At 44.2% G+C, this 20,990-nt stretch overlaps 1 protein-coding gene across 5 annotated transcripts in view; it reads left to right on the top strand.

Moving 5' to 3' along the window:
* The first annotated feature begins 1,255 nt into the window (after positions 1 to 1,255).
* The window catches only part of PAXIP1 (PAX interacting protein 1), an 87,835-nt gene continuing 68,100 nt past the window's right edge, over positions 1,256 to 20,990 (top strand). The window contains exons 1-3 of one of the 5 annotated variants that reach the window (XM_043541563.1): positions 1,256 to 1,667; positions 6,341 to 6,475; positions 13,246 to 13,289. In XM_043541563.1, the coding sequence (XP_043397498.1) occupies positions 1,581 to 1,667; positions 6,341 to 6,475; positions 13,246 to 13,289 (266 nt within the window). In that variant the 5' untranslated portion in view covers positions 1,256 to 1,580. The remainder of the gene's footprint in view (positions 1,668 to 6,340; positions 6,476 to 13,245; positions 13,290 to 20,990) is intronic. The other 4 variants (XR_005224091.2, XM_037891087.2, XM_037891088.2 and 1 more) reach the window with 4 other exon arrangements.

A 20,990-nucleotide genomic window follows, 5' to 3' on the forward strand; every position in this document is an offset into this window, starting at 1 on the left:
CCTGGGAAGTGACCTGTATCTCACCAAAGCTTATGCTCAAATAAATTTGTTAGTCTCTAATATGCCACAAGTACTCCCTTTCTTTTTGCGGATACAGACTAACACGGCTGCTACTCTGAGACCTGGGAAAAGAACCCAGGAGAATACTTTGTTTCCTGAGGCATTTACTACTGGATTGCTTGACATATGTAAAACTGTACAAATATTAATACTCATTAGGACATTATCTATAGTACCTGACCTATCACAGCAGGCAATGATTAGTCACTGAATATTGATTAGGTCCCCATGGACAGAGAATGGAGCCTGGAGTGATGAAGAAGCCAGAGGTAACATATAGGACTTGAATCTTTGCATGCACCAGTGTTTTAAAATGGAGTAGAGCAGCTCCACTCTCATGTTGTAACTGGGTGCCATGGAATGCACAGGGCAGGGAGAAGGGCAATAGATGGGCTTGCTCCCTCCTAGCACTGGGGACTGGAAAGGCCTGAGTTAGTCCATGTCTACACTAGTACTTATGTTGGCAAAACTTTTGTGTCTCAGGTATGGGGGGTGGGGGGGAATGGTCACATCCCAAGTGACGTACCTTTTGCCAGCATAAGCACGTGTGTGCCCAAAGCTATGTCCGTGGGAGATGCCCAGGGAGCTGCTTTTAGTGTGTGGACGGGAGAGCTCTCCCGCCACCCCGACAACAGGCGGCTACACCAGCACTCTTCCGGCAGCACGGGTAGGGGTGTGCCCCTGTACGCTTAAGGACTTGTAGCCCCTTAGAGACCCACACATTTATTTGCGCAGAAGCTTCCCTGAGCGACAGCTCCCTTCGCAGACGGCTCCCTGCCGGGGCGAGGGGACCGCGCCATCCGCCTGCACAGCGGGGAGGGAGGCCGAGGGACAGCGCCAGACACCTCCCCCTCCCCCACAGCAGGCCGGTCTGTGTGAGCCGGAGCAACCCCCAGCCGGGGGCGGGGGCGGGGCAGTGGAGGCTCCTTTCCGGAGGTGCCCACGTGTGCCCGGGGGGGGGGGGAGCTGACGGGAGGGGATGGGGGAGAAAGCTGGCGGCGTGGGTCTGAGCCAGGCATGAGGTGGGGGAGGGGAGAAGGGCCGAGGCAGGAAAGGGGGGGGAGCAGGGGGAGGCATGGGGCGGGCGGGGGAGCAGGGGACACGGGGAGGGAGAGCATGAGGGAGGGGCGGGGCCTGCGAGGGGAGCGGCTTCCAGCCTCCCTGTTGTTTGTTAATGGGCGGGACCAGGCAGCCCCCCCGCCTGCCCCGCTCGCTGTGGAGGAGAGTCCATTGAACGTGGCGAGAGGGGGGAGTGGCGGGCTGCGCGGCGTGGTTGAACGCAGGCGCTCGGCCCTGGTTCCGGGAGAGCCCGTGCCCGGAGGCGCAGCCAGCGGACTCCGCGGCAGTCGGGGACGCTGATCGGACAGCTCGGCTCAGTCTCCCCCCGGGTCCCGGCGGGGGATGGTGCCTTCCGCAGCGCGCGCCTTGCTCCCGCGGTTCGGCTGCTCTGACGGGGGAGGGGACGTGAGCGCCAGGCTGGTCCCAGGGAGCGCGGGCCGCGGCTCCGCACGGACGGGACCATGTCGGCGGGCGGGGAGGAGCTCAAAGTGCCCGAGGAGATGTTCAAAGATGTCAAGTTCTTCGCTGTGGGAGACATCGACCCCAAGGTACCGGGTCGCCCCCCCCTCCCCCGCTGGGCACTGTGGGTTCTTCCACCGCTTCCCCGCGCGGCTCGCGCCGGTGACAGCCGTGGGAGCTCGCGCCGCTTTAAGGCTCGCGCCGCGCAAAGGTGGAGCTGTGGGGAGGGACTCGCGCCCTCTCTGAGGGGGGTGCGGGCGAATGGGCTGCAGCCTCTGTCGACCCCGCGCGCCGTAGAACCGGCCGGCCGCCCGCCCCCCGGTGCGCAGGCCCCACAGCAGCCTGCGCCGAGCTGCCGGGACGGGGCTGGGGAGAGGGACTTCCTGCGGAACAGAGGCGGGCCGGGAGCCTGCTGCTGTTGCTGCGCCGGGCCGAGCCAGTGCCCCAGGCCGCTGGGGCAGCGCTGACCCCGGTCCCCTCCGACGGCGGCAGCTCCCTCTCTGGGCGAGCCCGTGGGCACGGCCCCTTCCACCCCTCCCCCGACAGCCCCCCACCGTCCTCTGGGCCAACCCGCGGATACAGACTCCCCCACAGCCCTCCCTTCCCTGGGGCCAGCCTGTAGCCCCGCCCCTCCCCCCCCGACAGCCGCCTTCTGCCCCTCCCCAGGCCAGCCCGTGGGCACTGACCCCGCTGCCAGGCAGCCTCCCCCTTGCCCATCAGCAGGCGGCCAATACAGATCCCACTGGCAGGCCCCTTCTCCCCATGCCCAGTTCCAGGTGACAGCCACTGGCAGTCTTTCTCACCCTGTATGCTCGGAGTCAGCCTGCAGGCACTGACCCCATTGACAGACCCTTCCGACTAGCTCTGAGCCATGGGCACTGACTGCTCCCTCTCCTCCATGCCCAACTCCAGGTTGCAGGGATTGACCCCATTGACATACCCCCTTCACACACACCCCCATACCAAATTCCAAACTATGGGCACCGAATCCACTGATAATTCCTCCCCGCAGCACCTGACCATGGGCACTGACCCCAGTGGCAGCTCTCTCCCCAGCTCCAGAGCATACTGGTCATGTTGGCTTTTATGCAGAAAGTTAGCTTGTGGGGGATGGAGAACATACAGAGAACCTTGTCATTGTGTTCTTGGATTGAAAATGAATACACTTTAACATGTGTGGACTAGGCCTGTGAGCAGCCTACTTAGTTACTATATTTGCACATAACTTTGTTAAAGCAGGCAGTTATTACTTTTTTGCATGTGAAAAATGTGATTTGGGGGCTTTTTAGGACTTGTTATAGTTTCATATGATAAACTTGAAACATTCATCTCTGTAAGTATTAGAATTGTATAAAAAAAACCTATCGTAACTAACTGCTGGAGTTGATTAAAAGAACTTTTCTCTACTTTTTAAAGTAAAGTAAATCAGAATATTCTTGCAGTCTAACTTCTTCACAAAGTTTTGGCTGATTGTCAGTAAGTAGCACACAAGGCCCCAATCAGATCATTCTAAGAAATCACAAACATTCCAGGAGTGAAAATAAAACAGAACTTGAAGTACCACCTGCAGGGATACATGTGGAGGGATGGAGGGAGCAGGTGGTGGTGTCAGGGTAGGAGGTTTCTAAATGGTAGGGTGCACTTGCATCAGAGACAAAATAAAAAATGGCAGAGTTTTCAGAGACAATTTACCTAGATTTGTTCTGTTTTTGTAGTTATAATACTATTAAACACACGCACCAAAAATGTTTTTATTATTAAAGTAGCAAAGTAAAGCACCCAAAAGGTAGGAAATGCCAGAATTAATGTTGCCTGTGCAACCTAAATTCAGCTCCCTTATGCATATGCATTATGAAAAGTTTTTAATTATATGATCATGTATTATTTTTCCCATAAGACCACTGCCTCATTCCTTGCAAGTATGGATGTTGCTTACTTAATAAGCGGCTAGCTATTCAGTATTTTGTTTTATCCTCATTGTTCAATGTGTGTGACCCCATGCCTTGTTTACTGCACACTATTCAAACTCTGCTGTGGAGACAGAATTATTAATTTTCTCAAGGGTATTTCTGTGGTGCCCCTCACTGTAGTATTAAAGTGCTTCACAAACATATATTAATTAAATCTCCACAATGCTGCTGTGAGGTGAGGGGACGGTATTATCCCCATTTTACAAATGCAGTCTTAATTTTGTCTTTTCCTAACTTTTGAGTGCTTGACCTGGCAATGTTAATAGTGGTATTTCAGTATAGCTTTTTATGTGTAACTTTCTAGGTTTTTAAAAAAGCAAACTAAAAAACAGAAATTCTAACATGTGGTATTATATTGACACCCACAGTGGTCATCAGCAGGGTTGAAATCTTTAGATCCAGTGAAGAGATCTCTGCTATTGTTGGAACAGACCTCCATTATGGAGTAACTAATAGCAGTAGTAGTTTGTCATCCTCTGTGTGGACCAGCACCTTTGCCAGTTGGTTTCATAGATATTTGCTGACAACAGAGGGATAGTTAGCCTCAGCAATCATAAGTTCTAATCCAGCCTGTGGAGTGGAATGTACCCTACTAGGCACAGACTCTCTGGCAATTCGTCCCAAGCATGAGCCCTTCTACCCTCTTTCAGTTTTGTCTCTTTCCCACCCCTACTTCCTTGTCCCATTCCCACTGTTCTTACCCTTTCAGCCCCAGTCTGCCCTTTTCAGGATTCTCATCACAGTCTCTCCCCATTCCCACACCCAGTCCCCATTCACCTCTTCCAGCTCCTCATCTGATCTGTGTCTCCCATCTTCCCACTCCTGCCCCCTGCTCCTTATCCCAATCTCTTTGCCCAGCCAATCCTAGTTCTCCCCTCACGTCATAGCTCCTTGTCAGATTTGTCTCCTTGCCCCATCCCTGTGTACACACTGGTCCTACTCTGCTCTCAGCTGTCCAATCTCAGTGAATCCCCTGCTTCCACCAGCAATGTGGCTCTCTGTCCCAGTCCTCCTCCAACATATCCCTTATGAGCTCTCCACCCCAGTTTGCTTGCCCAACCAGCTGTCTCTTCCCCTCCAGCTCCCAATCTCAGCAGACTGCTCCAAAGCATCGGGACACTAGAGCGGTTCAAATAAAAAGGTTGCCAGAATTTTTTAACATGGACAAAACAATGTATGAGTTTCTAGTCTGGTTCTCGTAAACGACTGAATTGTTTTGGGGCCATTGCTGTTCAACATTCATAAACAATCTGGAAAAGGGGATAAAAGGTGAGGTGGCAAAGTTTTCAGATGATGCAAAATTACTCAAGATAGTTAAGTCCAGTGGTTCTCAAATTGTGGATTGGGACCCCAAAGTGGGTCACGACCCCATTTTAATGGGGGCGCCAGGGCTGGCTTAGACTTGCTGGGACCCAGGACCAAAGCTCAGGCTTCAGTCCCCCCTCCTGGATAGTAATTTTTATTGTCCAAAGGGAGTCATGGTGTAATGAAGTTTGAGAACCCCTGGTTAAGTCAAAGCACACTGAAGAGTTACAAAGGGATCTAACAAAACTGGGTGACTGGGCAACAAAATGGCAGATGAATTTCATTGGTGATAAATGCGAAGTAATGCATATTGGAAAATATCCCAACTATACATACAAAATGATGGGGTCTAAATTAACTATTACCACTCAAGAAAGAGATCTTGGAGTCATTGAGGATAGTTCTCTGAAAACATCCACTCACTGTGCCAAGGTAGCCAGAAAAGCTAACAGAATGTTAGGAGCCATTAGGGCAGGGATAGATAATAAGACAAAATATTATAGTGCCACTATATATATCCATGGTACGCCCACACCTTGAATACAGCGTGCAGTTCTGGTCATCCTGTCTCAAAAAAGGTATATTAGAAATGGAAAAGGTACAGAGAAAGCCAACAAAAATGATTAGGGGTATGGAACAGCTCCCATATGAGGAGAGATGGAAAAAAACTGGGACTGTTCAGTTTGAAAAAGAGATTAATAAGGGGGGATAGGATAGAGGTCTCTAAAATCATGAATGGTGTGGAGAAATTGTGTACAGGGAGGAGTTATTTAACCCTTCGCAGAGCAGAAGAATTAGGGGTCACCCAATTAAATTAATAGGTAGCAGGTTTAAAGCATACATAAGAAAGTACTACTTTCACATGATGCACAGTCTACCTGTGGAACTCATTACCAGGGGATGTTCGTGAAGGCCAAAAGTATAACTGGGCTCAAAAAAGAACTAGACAAGTTCATGTAGGATCGTTCCAACAGTGATTATAAACCAAGATGATCAGGGATGCAACCCCACGCCCTGGGTGTCCCTGTGCTTCTGACTGCCAGATGCTGGAACTGGACAACAGGGCCTGTTCTGTTCATTCCCTTAGAAACATCTGGCAGTGGCTGCTGTCAGAAGACAGGATACTGGGCTAGATGGACCATTAGCCTGACCCAGTATGGTCATTCTTACGTATTTATGAAATTTTCCAAAATAATTCAGTATAATTCTGCATGTAAAATTTCAGCCAAATGGTTAAAGTTTGGCAAAGTTATAAGCAACTGAAAACAGGGTCTTTTAATGGGCAGTGTGGAGCAAACTTAATGTTAGGCAGTGCTACCAGCCTTGCCTACAACATAATTATGATTTCTATAAGCAAATAAGAAGAGAACTAAGTGAAATATTACTTCTCCAACCCCCAAGAGTTGTTAGTGTTGCTACATTAATATTTTTCTCAAACCAAAAATTATCAGATGACCTTTTGATTTGTCTTGCTCTTTGGTTTTTAGGTTATTCAGCTTCTGAAAGCTGGGAAAGCAAAGGAGGTTTCTTATAATGCACTGGCTTCACACATTATTTCGGAAGATGGGGACAATCCCGAGGTTGGAGAATCTCGTGAGGTCTTCGATCTTCCTGTGGTAAAGGTGAGTAACTACTGTATAACACAGTAGAAATGTTAATATAATTGTTTTCCACTGTAATTCATTGTAATTTGGGTTTTTTTTTTTTAAAGTATCATTCACGTTCACCTGATGTATGAAGAAAATGGGGAGGGGGTGTCTAACCTGCTCTAAATTTGGTGCCCAACTTGTTTTAGGTTTTCAAAGCTTCGTATAACCCTTTTACCAGCACTGTGCTCTTCTCCCCTTTTTTTTGGTTATTAGTTGCCTGTTTGTTCTCATTGTCCTTCCCAATTTTTTTTATCACCTTCGCCTTTCTTCTTCCTCCGTTATCTAGGGTGTTGTGGTCCTAGTCACTTTACAGTTATTTGGCCTGGGAAAGTCTGTCTGCAGTTGCTGGCAATAAAATACTATTATAAAAAGTAGTCTGCATATACATTTCTTCACATGCACATTCTGAGACCCATTTTTTTAAAAAGTAAAGCCTAAGTAGATTCCATATAAATCTCAGTGTTGCCAGCTTTTGTGATGTTATTGTGAGTCTTTTGGTGCTTTTTCTGAAAGTGCAGGAGTCTTGTGAATATACCAGAATCTCACTTTTTTTTTTTTTTTTAATGAAAGCTATGTTTCTTGATTTCATGTTTGTGGAAATAAGCTTGAAAATGTGAACCTAATTATTTAAGAGACAGAAAGTCAATATAAAGATCTTAGAATATATTATTTTAAAAATCTTATGGTTTGGGGATGAGAGGTCATGACTCATGATTTTTATTATTTTTTTTTAATGCTAGAAGTTGGCAATACTGAATTCTGGTGGCTCGTAATATATTGTACAGTAGAACTTCAGAGTTACGCACACCAGAGTTACAAACTGACCAGTCAACCACACACCTCATTTGGAATCGGAAGTCTTCAGTCAGGCAGCAGCAGAGACAAAAAAAAAAAATAAGGCAAATACAGTACTGTGTTAAACATAAAGTACCCCCCGCCCCACCAAAAAAAAAAAAGGGAAAGCAGCATTTTTCTGCAAAGTAAAGTTTAAAAGCTGTCTTAAGTCAATGTTCAGTTGCAAACTTTTGAAAAAAAAACCATACTGTTTTGTTCAGTGTTAAGAACATTTCAGAGTTACGAACAACCTCCATTCCCAAGGTGTTTGTAACTTTTAGGTTCTACTGTAGTACATGGATTTACATGACACTGTAGAAATACAAGAAAACTAACAGGACATAGTGGAAGTCAAAAATGAAATACCATTAGGAGCAGGTTTCTATTTAAACACAAATCAAACAAGTCCATTTTGGCTCTTCAGTTTAGTAATAGTGATGATAATACTTTTACTAATACAGCTCTCTTTACAATGCTTTTCATCTGTGAGATCAGTGGAAGGGGAGTATCATTTCTCCCTATCACATTCTGGGGTGCAATCCAGATCAGTGGGGGTTGTGTTACCACCTGCCTTCAACATTGGGTGCCTCACTATGCTTTGCTGCTGTAGCTCCCAACCTGGGTCCTTAACAAACAGTCAAACAGTATGCAGGTCGCACCCTGAGCATCTGTATAGCTGCAGCCTGCCAGCCACGCTCCAGTCACTCTCTGGCTTCCACCAGCTTTGGGTACCACTTGGAGGATGACCCCAACCCACTCCCAGTCCCAAAATTTCCCCCAAACGTGTGTTCTTCACTGTCCAGCTGTCTCCTGGACAGTTCAGATGTTAGAGGTCTGTTGCCCCTATAAGGGATCAGTATCCAACAGTTTGCTTTTTAACTGGAGCTACCCAAACAGTTCAACTTAAATACAACACTGGATTTAAATAGAACACTCATTCACCTGCACATCTACCAGTGTGATATATCTACCAATGTGTGCCAGCAGTGCCCCTCTGCCATGTACATTGGCCAAACCAAACAGTCTCTATGCAAAAGAATAAATGGACAGAAATCTGACATCAGGAATCATATAATTCAAAAACCAGTTGGAGAACACTTAGAATCATAGAATATCAGGGTTGGAAGTGACCTCAGGAGGTCATCTAGTCCAACCCCCTGCTCAAAGCAGGACCAGTCCCCAATTTTTGCCCCAGATCCCAAATGGCCCCCTCAAGGATTGAACTCACAACCGTGGGTTTAGCAGGCCAATGCTCAAACCACTGAGCTATCCCTCCCCCACTTCAGTCTCTCTGGTCACTCAATAACAGACCTAAAAGTGGCAATTCTTCAACAACAAAAACTTCAAAAACAGACTCCAATGTGAAGCTGCATAACTGGAATTAATTTGCAAACTGGTTGCCATCAGCTTTGACCTGAATAGAGACAGGGAGTGGTTGGGTCATTACAAAACCTAAACTTAATTTCCTCAATACTAATTTGTCCGTACTGTTACTCACACCTTCTTGTCAACTGTCTGTAATGGGCCACTCTCTTACCACTTCAAAAGTTATTTTTCCTCCCTTGGTATCCTGCTGTTAATTGATTTATCTTGTTAGACTGACCTCACACTTGGTAAAGCAACCCCCCCATCCTTTCATGTATTTGTACCTGCTCCTGTATTTTCACTCTTTGCGTCCGATAAAGTGGGTTCTAGCCCACGAAAGCTTATGCCCAAATAAATTTGTTAGTCTCTAAGGTGCCACAAGGACTCCTCATTGTTTTTGGTAACACTGGATTAGTTTTGATCTTTAACTACAAAGAGAGATTTTAAGTGAGTACAAGTATGAGGCATTAAAGTCAGAAATGGTTAAAAGAGAAATAAAGATAAAATGTTTTCTGGTAACTAAAACTTAGCAAACAAGACTTAGTTCGAGGTAAAATCCTTACACATGTTCCCAGCAATGGGGCTGACCAAATTCTCAGGTCAGAACCCTTTCAAATTCCAGAGTCTGGTTCCTTTGTTGTCTTAGGAGAAAGAGAGCGAGAGACAGATACGGAGAGAAAGAAAGTTAGAATACCTGGGTTGTTTTTGACCCTCACTTATAGCCTAAAGAAAAGGAGTACTTGTGGCACCTTAGAGACTAACCAATTTATTTGAGCATAAGCGTTCGTGAGCTACAGCTCACTTCATCGGATGCATACTGTGGAAATTATAGAAGATCTTTTTATACACATAATCCAGGTGGGCCATTTCCAGCGCAAATCCAGGGTTTAACAAGAACGTCTGGGGGCGTTCACCTGCACATCCACCAATGTGATATGTGCCAGCAATGCCCCTCTGCCATGTACATTGGTCAAACTGGACAGTCTCTACGTAAAAGAATAAATGGACACCAATCAGATGTCAAGAATTATAACATTCATAAACCAGTCGGAGAACACTTCAATCTCTCTGGTCACGCGATTACAGACATGAAAGTTGCGATATTACAACAAAAAAACTTCAAAACCAGACTCCAGCGAGAGACTGTTGCATTGGAATTCATTTGCAAATTGGAGTCAATTAACTTAGGCTTGAGTAGAGACTGCGAGTGGCTAAGTCGTTATGCAAGGTAACCTATTTCCCCTTGTTTTTTCCTACCCACCCCCCCCCCGACGTTCTTGTTAAACCCTGGATTTGTGCTGGAAATGGCCCACCTTGATTATCATACACATTGTAAGGAGAGTGATCACTTTAGATAAGCTATTACCAGCAGGAGAGTGGGGTGGGGGGAGAGAAAACCTTTTGTAGTGGTAAACACCCATTTTTTCATGCTTTGTGTGTATAAAAAGATCTTCTATACTTTCCACAGTATGCATCCGATGAAGTGAGCTGTAGCTCACGAAAGCTTATGCTCAAATAAATTGGTTAGTCTCTAAGGTGCCACAAGTACTCCTTTTCTTTTTGCGAATACAGACTAACACGGCTGTTACTCTGAAACTTATAGTCTAATCACCCTTAGAAATGCATCTTCCTCAGGGTTACCCCTAGATAAAATTTCTTTTCACTTTGAGGATGGAGACATTGAGTCTCATGGTGAGAGGTTCCATGTTACTTCTTAAAATGCAGATCGATCTGTTCTTGCTCCCCGCCAGTGCCAAAGAATGGCCACTTGACCAGTGATTGCTAGTTAGCTTTGATGGAACCTGGCTAGAGGCGTTAGCTTGTCCTTTGTCTTTAAGGAACAAGTTTACTCCTCCCAGACTTGTCTGGTAAACACATTTCAGTCATAGTTTCAGCTTATATTCATAACTTTACATGTAATGTTGCTACTCACATTTCACCATGATATTATTGACCAGTGAGTTGTTAGATTTCAAATGATGCATCAAAAGGCGTATGTTATACAATGATTATTAAACTAGTGTGTTGGGTGTAAATACAGGGTTGCATTTGGTCACACACCCCACTTCATAGATGGGGAAACTGGCACAAAATTGTGTGGCCTTGAGACACTTCCCTGCCAGTCTCACACACACAGCTGGGAAACAGACCCCAGGTTCCAGATTCTTACTCATTCTGGTGCCAAGAGGCAGATTAGGGGTTTGTGGGACCCTGGGCCAGAGCAAGTGGGGGTCCTCTGTTCCCCCTCCGCTCCTGCCAGGGAACTGATGTGGGGAAATCCCCTGCCCACCCAGGGCTCCTGCCCTGCCCAGTACTCCTGCCAGGGAGCAGGGTCGGGGCGCGTGGGCTTCCCCCCTCCCCAGCAGGAGCGCCAAGCAGGTTGCGGCACGGGGGCACCCATTTTTCTGGGGACCCTCAATTGGCCGGGGCCACTGGGCAGAGATTCCATTGGCCCAGTGGCTAATCCACCACTGCTGGTCCCCTGTCCATGGTGCTTCTCTAACTTTTATCTTTTCTGGTAACTCAGTGCCCCTGCTTTTGTATACAGTAGATATGGATCTGTTCAGCTGGGGCACTTGCAGACACATTGTATGCTATGGCTGATTGTTTGCATGGAATGCTCTGTGGCTTACTTGTGTATTCACAAACAAGGAGATTGCTGTAAGTCTTAGGTGCAGAAGAAGGGCTTAGAAGCATTAACAGTGCTTTCCACTTCCTAATGGCTTTAATTTAAATAATTTAATTTCATGTAGTAATACCAACTTTTTTTTAAAACATTTATCAAGTAGAAGGGCAGCACTTCTAAGCTGTTTAATCTGATCTGATAACATCATAGTGTGAGCTTGTAAATCAAGAAGGTTTCAGAGTAGCAGCCGTGTTAGTCTGTATTCGCAAAAAGAAAAGGAGGACTTGTGGCACCTTAGAGACTAACCAATTTATTTGAGCATAAGCTTTTGTGAGCTACAGCTCACTTCATCGGATGCATTTAGTGGAAAATACAGTGGGGAGATTTATATACACAGAGAACATGAAACAATGGGTGTTATCATACACACTGTAAGGAGAGTGATCACTTAAGATGAGCTAATACCAGCAGGAGGGGTGGGGGGGAGAAAAGGCCAGTCCTTGCTTACAGACAGCCCCCCAACCTGAAGCAAATACTCACCAGCAACCACATACCACACAACAGAAGCACTAACCCAGGAACCTATCCGTGCAACAAAGCCCGTTGCCAACTGTGTCCACATATCTATTCAGGGGACACCATCATAGGGCCTAATCACATCAGCCACACTATCAGAGGCTCGTTCACCTACACATCTACCAATGTGATATATGCCATCATGTGCCAGCAATGCCCCTCTGCCATGTACACTGGTCAAACTGGACAGTCTCTACGTAAATGGACACCAATCAGATGTCAAGAATTATAACATTCATAAACCAGTCGGAGAACACTTCAATCTCTCTGGTCACTCGATTACAGATCTAAAAGTCGCAATATTACAACAAAAAGACTTCAAAAACAGACTCCAACAAGAGACTGCTGAATTGGAATTAATTTGCAATCTGGATACAATTAATTTAGGCTTGTATAGAGACTGGGAGTGGATGGGTCATTACACAAAGTAAAACTATTTCCCCATGTTTATTCTCTTCCCTCCTCCCCCCCCCCCCCCCCCCCCGACGTTCTTGTCAACTGATGGAAATGGCCCACCTTGATTATCACTACAAAAGGTCGTCCGTCCCCCCCGATTATCACTACAAAAGGTCGTGGTCCCCCCCCCCCCCCCCCCCCCCCCCCCCGCTGGTATTAGCTCATCTTAAGTGATCACTCTCCTTACAGTGTGTATAACACCCATTGTTTCATGTTCTCTGTGAATATAAATCTCCCCACTATATTTTCCACTGAATGCATCCGATGAAGTGAGCTGTAGCTCACGAAAGCTTATGCTCCAATAAATTTGTTAGTCTCTGAGGTGCCACAAGTACTCCTTTTCTTTTTTTAAATCAAGAAGATAAGCCTAAGTATGAAGAGAGAGGGAAATCAAAGGGACTAAAAGTAGTTATAGTGTGTGGCTAAAATAGGGAAAAGAAATAGAGAAAATGGAAAAGGTAAAGCTGGAAAAAAGTTTAAGGAAAAACAAAATGAATCTTTGGGAGCGGGGAGAGGATTAAATCCTCAAAATAAATACATATATTTTGAATTCTTCATATCTTTAAGGGAGTCCAAATATATGGTGTTTAAAGCCGGGGACTGAAAGTCAGGAAACCTGGGTTCTGTTCCAGTCTTTGCTGCTGACTTGCTGTGTGACCACTAATTTTTTGTGCTTCAGTTTATCTGTGTTTAAAAGCTAGTAATATCACATGGGCTGTTGTGAGGATTAAGTAAATTGTTTATAAAGCACTTGGTGATCTTAAGAGGAAAGGTGTAGAACTGAAGAGTGGTTTTAAAATGAATACAGACAGAAATCAAACTATTATTTGTGTGTGTTGCTGCAGATACTTCACTAAAAATATACTTCATTAATTTTGTCTTGCAGCCTTCCTGGGTGATTTTGTCTGTTCAGTGTGGAGCTCTTCTGCCGTATCCTTCCTATTGAGTTGTTCAAACTGTAACATACGTATGAAAAATATGTAAAAATTAAAGTATATATTTTGCATATTAAGTGTTAAAATCTGTTGCAGCAATATGCGCACACTGTTAAAGCCAAAAAATCAGGAAATACAGAAGATAAGGCTGTAATACTGCAAGCATTTACACGTGTGGTTAACCTTACTAATGCAGGTGGTCCCACTGTTACTACCTGTGGTAGTAAATGTAAACCACATGCGTACACATTTGCAGTATCAGGGCCAAAATGTCTAATAATAGTGTCATCACAATGCAAATAATAAATGGTAACTCAGCTACACTTCATATGTCTAGTATTATCTATTCCTGTTCTTTCTGATTAAGAATGTAGCTTCATCTGTGTTTATGCTATAAAAATCTGCATCAGAAGACACTGTGCAGGTTGGCTGAGTCAGTGTTGCTGTATAACCATAAATTTTCACTTTCTTGACTTACTTTAATTTTGTAACCTTTTCTGACTTAAGTGTTGTATTTTATAATGTATTGTATTTCCATTTAATAAAAAATGAAGACGGGGGTGGGGGGGGTGGGAGTTGCATGGATGACTTGCAAAGACACCTTCAGCATTATCAGCATTCAGTGGTTTCAGTCAGGCTTTTAAGTTAAACCTTCAGTGAAGGTGAATAAAGTGTCAAGTTCCCCAGCATTTGGTTCTAGTACTGCCTTGAGACAGTTTTCTTCAAGTCTGGGTTAACTCAGTAGCAGCATGTCTCTTTATGTTGTGATGGTTGTATCTTTTGTATAAAGGGGCCAGAATTATTTCTTTTTAATGAAAGTTTTGAATTTGCAGTATATTGGTCCATGGTCCAGATACTCTAAATTGGTTATCCCTTTATTTTTTTAATGCCCTCAATTTGTGGCCGTTCTTTTGCAGTAACTTGGTTTTGTTTTCAATGAACTATGTACAGTATCTCTGCAGCAAGTTTTCCGAGCAGCAGCCCATGAGTAGCGACCCCTATGCATGTCAGATTGGTTGGGGAGAACATGCAGTATTAATGTAACAAAGAGTGATAGGCCTTAATTAGGTATTGCAGAAATGGTTAGCAGATGATTGATTTAGTATGTCCAAGAGTGATTTTTTTTTTTTTTTTTAAATCACGTTATTTTGCCAAGTTTTAAAAGCTTGGTCATGGACATACTGGTTTGTGAAGGCTATTAGCAGGGCAAGTTTCAAAGCTGAGCCATTTGAGAATTATTTGGGAAGAAGGGAAAAGCAGTACATTCTTTTAAAATGATGAAAAGTGGGGATTTTTTTTCACTTTTTCAGAGTTTACACTTTCAAAACAAATAATCTTACAGCAGAGGCAAAGTATGGAAATTTCAGTCAAATAAGTGAATTTCTAAAGATCTGAACATGTACAAATGGTGGTATAATTTATCTGTAATGATTATTGCCAGGCCTCCCGAAACAGGCAGGCATGGCCTCGCCTACACTCCAACCCCAGACACCTCCTGCCAGTTCCTCTGACTCTCTACCGTGGCCCTGGCTCAGGCTGGCGCTGGGGCTGCACTGTCCTCCCAGTGCTCCAGGGCTGGGGCTGTGCCACCCGCCCTCCCGGCTCTCCGGGGCGAGGCTTTGGGTGGAAGGGGCAGGACTGGGCACTAGCCTCCCCCAGCCAGGTTGCTGCCCATATTGCCAGGTGACTTCTTTAATAGCATTCATAACACTGGAGCATGTGGTAGTGCATTCCCCATGCTATATTATTTCTATGTACTGTTTATTTAAGGTGTAGATTTTTAAAATTTTAGTGTATTTTTCAGTTTGTAGCAATGCCATCCTTAGATGTTGTTTTAGTTGAAGGCCACAGGTTACTTAACATTTTGGCTTTTCTGCTAAGGCAAAGATTGAATGGACATGGACACTAAGGCCTTGTCTACACTGGGCGGGGAGATCGATCTAAGTTAAGCAACTTCAGCTGTGTGAATAGCGTAGCTGAAGTCAACGTACTTACATCTACTTACCAGGGGGTCCACACTGTGCAGTTGACTCCCCTTGGGCTTCTTGTTCCGGTGGAGTACGGGAGTCAGCGGGAGATCGATTCGCTGCCGATGCATCGATCGCTGTGTGTTGAACTCCGGTAAGTGTAGACAAGCTCTTACACTTTTTTGCCAATAGGGATGTCCAGAGAAGGATTTATGCAGTGTTGTAGCCAAGTCAGTGCCAGGATAGTAGAGAGAAAAGGTGTGTGAGGTAATGTCTTTTATTGGACCAACTGCAGTTCGTGAGTGAGACAAGCTTTCAAGCTTACACAGAGCTCTTCTTCAAGTCTGGGAAACTTACTCTGAGTGTCACAGCTAAATACAAGGTAGAACAAATTGTTTAGCTTAAGTAGTTACTACATATTTCAAGGGACCATTCAAGTGAAGTGATCCATTAACACCTCTCCAGTCATTGGGAGGAAAGCAGCCTGGTTGGTGAGGGGGTGTTGTTTGTCGGTTATAGAATGTTGTAATAAACCATAAATCCAGGGTCTCTAGTCTGTTCCTGATTTTTAGGGTCTAGCAAAATTATGAATTTAGGCTCCCAGGCTCGTCTTTTGAAAATGTTGTGCAGGATGAGTACTGATAGGTGAGATATAGAGTAATAGCTTTGTGAAAAGGAAGGATTTGCACATTGGCAGGGCAGTGTGGGGAAGCCATGCAGCTCCTGCAGATACAGCACAGTCTTTAGGACATCAATTCAGAATTTTTTTACAATCTCTACATTTAGTAAAATGCAAGCTGTGGAGACACCGGTAACCAGAAAAATACCATGTTATCATTGTAATTTCTGGATGTTGGTGGCCAGATTTTCAGACAGGCCTCTACACTTGTGCATAAGCAGTCTGCGTGTGCACAGAGAACCAGGTAGTTGCCTACCTCACCAGTTTGTGCATAGCCTGTTTGTCCAGGGATGCAGATTGGGTAATGAAGCAACCTTCTTGCAAGGGTGAAGTTTGAAGCGTGTTTGAAAATTTGGTCCTAGGAGAGCCTTTATAACAGACAGTGATTCAGGCTGATGCTTTCCTTCCGTGAGAATTGCCTGGCAGATGGGCTCAGACTCTTGTGTTACCTTTTCTTCCCTTTGTACCAGGTTCTAAAGGTGTAAAAGGATAGAATTCTTTTTGACTGCCAAAGATGCAGTGCGCGTTTTCTGCCCTTTGAATGTTTAAAAGGGCTTGAAATACTTACCAGATAACTACTAGCCAGTAGACTAAAGCTACTTGCCGGAATCTGATAAAAAAGTTGATAGCTGTTGAGGGTGCTCCCCTTATGGGTCCAGGGGACGCTGCTAGAAAGTGTGAGAAGTAATAATCTGAAAACATCCTATGATAGGATAGGATTTTTAGAAGTGCTCAGCATTGGCCTTACTACTTCCACAACTTCACTGGCAGCAGAATTAGGCCAACACTTAATCACTTTTGAAATTCCACATTGAATGCTGTACTGCAGAGTTTGTTTACTTATTCAGAGACAGCAAGAGCATGTCCCATATGGGGAGGATCATTCCTGTATCTGTTCCTGCTGGGCTCCTATATTTTATGTCATTCTTGACTTGTCTGATAAGTTCTTTTGGAGCATGTCGTCTTCATGCTGAGGTCCACAGCTCTGTTACGATTGGTATTTCAGTCTGTTTGCAGAGTAGGGGCAGAACCAGACCTGTCAGAGACTGGTAGCAGGGAAATGCCCTGCCTTCTGAAGTTCCTTCCGTTTTCTTTTTTGCCTCCCCAGCAGCAGGTGGCTCAACCAGATCCCCTGGATGCAGAGCTTTTCTGAGGAAAATTACAAAATTTGTTTCAAATGTTCAGACTAACAGTTTGGTTCATTACACCAGATTAGTGTCCCAGGGCTGCATTTTAATTTTTGGGAGCTTCCCCTGAACTCCCCGTACCCTTCTGAGGTTTTTCCAGCATCTATAGGGATATCTATAGCTTTAATCAAATGTGGTCACAGGACACTGTCCAGAGGTCATACCTTATGGAGCTACGCAAGAATTACAGAAACAATTTTATCTGGTTCCCAGTCTCAGCAACCCATGCAAAGCTATCGCATGAATTCAGTCATCAGTCATGTGCATCTGGTGATGGATTACAGCCTGCTCCTCATCCTATTTTTAGCCTCAGAGAACCAGGGAGAAGCAGAGCAGGGCCCTGTCTGAAGCATCTAAAGGAGGTTTGTTTTCAGAGCATTCCCATTTTACCATGTTCAGACAATTCTTATCTTTTCCCAACTTGGATCATTTTCATTTGATGTTTCAATGTGTTCCCTACGGACTCTCTCCAGGATCATGGTATCAATAATACTGGATTTAGGGAAGAAGGAAATTTGCGTATCTTTTTCTAGACAATTTTTCTGATGAGGAATCTGTACCAAGACAAAGCTGAAGCAAACACACCGAGTGATACGGTTCCTGGACTATCTTGGATTCAGGACAAACGCACACATATGGTAGCAAGGAAGTCAGTCATTGACTGGGGATGAGGATAAATACTGTCAAGTACAAGATTTCATCTTAGAAGAATAACAGAAGATGGCCATAATGGGCAGCAAGTAGTATCAGAAACAAAAATCCAGTTCTTATTGGAGCCTGTTATGAATTCTGAACTCATTCACAGGCATGCTTCTATGCTCTAAAGTGTATATGATACCTGGAATTACTGGATAGATTCCTCCTCTGCCTCTTACCCAATCTTATCTGTTTTCAGAGATCTAGCTCCAGTTGTATATTCTCTGCTTTTTTGTTTGTTTGTAGATTCTCCTGATTCTTTTCAGGGAAGGTTCCAGAAAGAGAGAGTACAGCATCCACCAGGTAGAACACAGTGATTAAGTGAGGTCTCAGAGCACTGTTCCTTCCATAGATAACAGACTTGTTCTGTTAAACTTCAAAGTCCAGTCCTTAGGAGCACTGACAGTCTCAGGGCAGAGTAATCATGTCTCCTATACAATATCGAGGTCTGATAGACTGCCACATAGCCCTCAATACATAATTTCACCAAATTTTGCATATTGGTCATCCGGTCATCCAGTCTTAGTGAATGCCATTTCCTTAGTTTTGGCAGAAGTCTTTTCCATGCTTACTGCCCAGTGGAAGATGGAGGATATAATATATGCACTACCTCATTTTGGATATCCATATTAAAAGGATTGCCCTGCTTCTCACCCTGGTGGCACATGGCTATAAAAATCCCATTGTAAGAGTTCTGTGGCCCTTGGAATGAAGAATAGAAAAATTATCTGTGATTACATGGAAATTTATTTTCTTAGAGTAACAAGGTCCCCAGATCTGGCCCATCCTGCACACAAATGGATCATACAGAATAGAGATGGCAATGGACATCCAAAGATTTGGGTTTGTTGTTGTTAAGTGCAATTTACCATGCTTTGTAGTAGGAGAAACCCTTATGCTTTTTTCTGAAAATATAGTTAACACAACCTACTATTTAGGAAGGTAGATTTACATAAGAACAGCCATATTGGGTCAGACCAATGGTCCCATCTATCCTAGCATCCTGTCATTTGACAGTGGCCAGTGCCAGGTGCTTCAGAGGGAATGAACAGGACAGGCAATCTTGAGTGATCCATTCCGTCGTCCAGTCCCAGCTCCTGGCAGTCAGAGGCTAGGGACACCCAAAGCATGGGGTTGCATCCCTGACCATCTTGGCTAATAGCCATTGATGGACCTATCCTCCATGAATGTATCTGGAACAGTGTTATAGTTTTGGCCTTCACTACATTCCCTTGCAACGAGTTCCACAGGTTGATTGTGCGTTGTGTGAAGAAATATTTCCTTTGTTTTAAACCTGCTGCCAGTTAATTTCATGGGGGGTGGGGAGGGGAGTCTGGTTATTGTGTTATGTGGAGTAAATAATACTTATTCACTTTCTCCACACCAGTCATGATATTATAGTCCTCTATCATATCCCCCCTTAGTCGTCTCTTTTCTGAAAAGCTGAAAAGTTCCAGTCTTTTTAATCACTCCTCATACAGAAGCTTTTCCATACCCTTAATCGTTGTTGTTGCCCTTCTCTGTATCTTTTCCAGTGCTAATGTATCTTTTTTGAGATGGGGTGACCAGAACTGAGATTGAATTATCCTGGCTGTAGAAGTTATCTTAGTGGGAGGGAACTTATGGGAGCAGGGCATTCCCCTGGTGCCAGCATCTGACAAATCTGGTTCTGTCCCCAACCTGCAAGCAGGCTGACATACACATTTGTAATGGATCTGCTGTTCTTATTACTCAAAGAAAAGAAATATTCAGGTAAGCACAGATCACTTTTCCTATTTTACCATCCTGAAAAGAGGGGCAATTATACTTTCTCCTACTAGCAACCGAAGAGGCAGTGGGAGGAGTTTCTCTCTTTCTTACTGCTCTGACAGATGGTAGGAGATAGTCTGCACTCTTCTCCTTCTTTGCAACTGGCAAATAAATGGGAGCTTTACAGTTCTTTCTTTCTCTTTCGTTCTTTTGTCTTCCATTCCCACTTTTCACACCTTTGTTCTTCTTGTAATTTTTCTTAGAGGCAGAATGAAAAGGATCGGTTTCACTCTTGCTCGGTATACAAGTGAGATCTCCATTGAAACTCGAACTCTTGAGCTATTGCTGCTGAGTATGCTATGAGCAGCTGCTAATGCAGGGAATAGACCTCCACCAAGTAGCAGAACCTCTGCCTTATATGTTTCTAAGCAGTATTAAAGTGAAACGTATAAAAACTTTTCATTAGTCTTATTGCTGTTTGAACACTATCTGTAACAGCAGTAAAACTGGTTATATTCTTGTAAATTTTAGTGTGCTGTGGCAGTCATTGACAGCTTTCCACTTGCTATGTACGGTCTTCAGTCCCTGTGGTTTAGTTATTATTTACAAGGTGCCGTATATGTTCATGGCACTCTATGGTAATGTAGGAATTAAAGGTGTAATCATAGCAGTTTTTGCATTTTGTGATGTCAGTTACAGTATAAGTGTGTGTGTATTTATATCTATATCAGCTGTATAAAATAATGTCTCAACAATATCTGTTTTTTCTTAAACATGCAAGTTGTGGTTAAAATTTGCATAGTGTTATTAATATGTTTATGTCCTGTGTATTCTGGGGTGCTGATTTAATTTGAAGAATTTTCCTTCTGTTGCCTGGCAGTTTCCAGCATTCTCTAATCAGTGTTTTCAATCAGAAACCAAGGCCAGGCAAAAGCTCTCCTGTGTATATTAAAGGGGGAAAAAAGTGAAGCCATGGAGGCGTATGAGAGTACTACATAAAATGACTGTAAATGTTTGTTATCCTCAGAGTTCTGCTGAACGTTGTAAACATTTGAAGAAGAGCTCTTCCAGACTACCTGTTACAGGTTTAGCCAATAGAAATGTACAATAATGAGCATGCTATCGCCATCTTTGAATATGTTTTTTTTGTTTTGTTTCTAGTATAGTACTATTAAGCTGTGGTCAGATGAGGAACGTTATACCTTTCTGGTGAAAGTTCTTATAAGTTTCACTTTGATATCGCTAAAAAAGAAAAAAGAGCTAAGGCAGAATCCTCTGCTGCTTGGATGAAGTGTGATGATCCAGTCTCTGGCTTAGCAGCTGCTCATAGCATATTGAGCAGCAGTAGCTCAGTGAATAACTTCCAAGCATCTCATGAGTTTCACTGGTGCCCTCAACTGTGCAGAGAACAGGAGTAT

Source organism: Chelonia mydas, chromosome 2, assembly GCF_015237465.2.
Source record: "Chelonia mydas isolate rCheMyd1 chromosome 2, rCheMyd1.pri.v2, whole genome shotgun sequence".
NCBI classification, from domain to species: Eukaryota; Metazoa; Chordata; order Testudines; family Cheloniidae; genus Chelonia; species Chelonia mydas.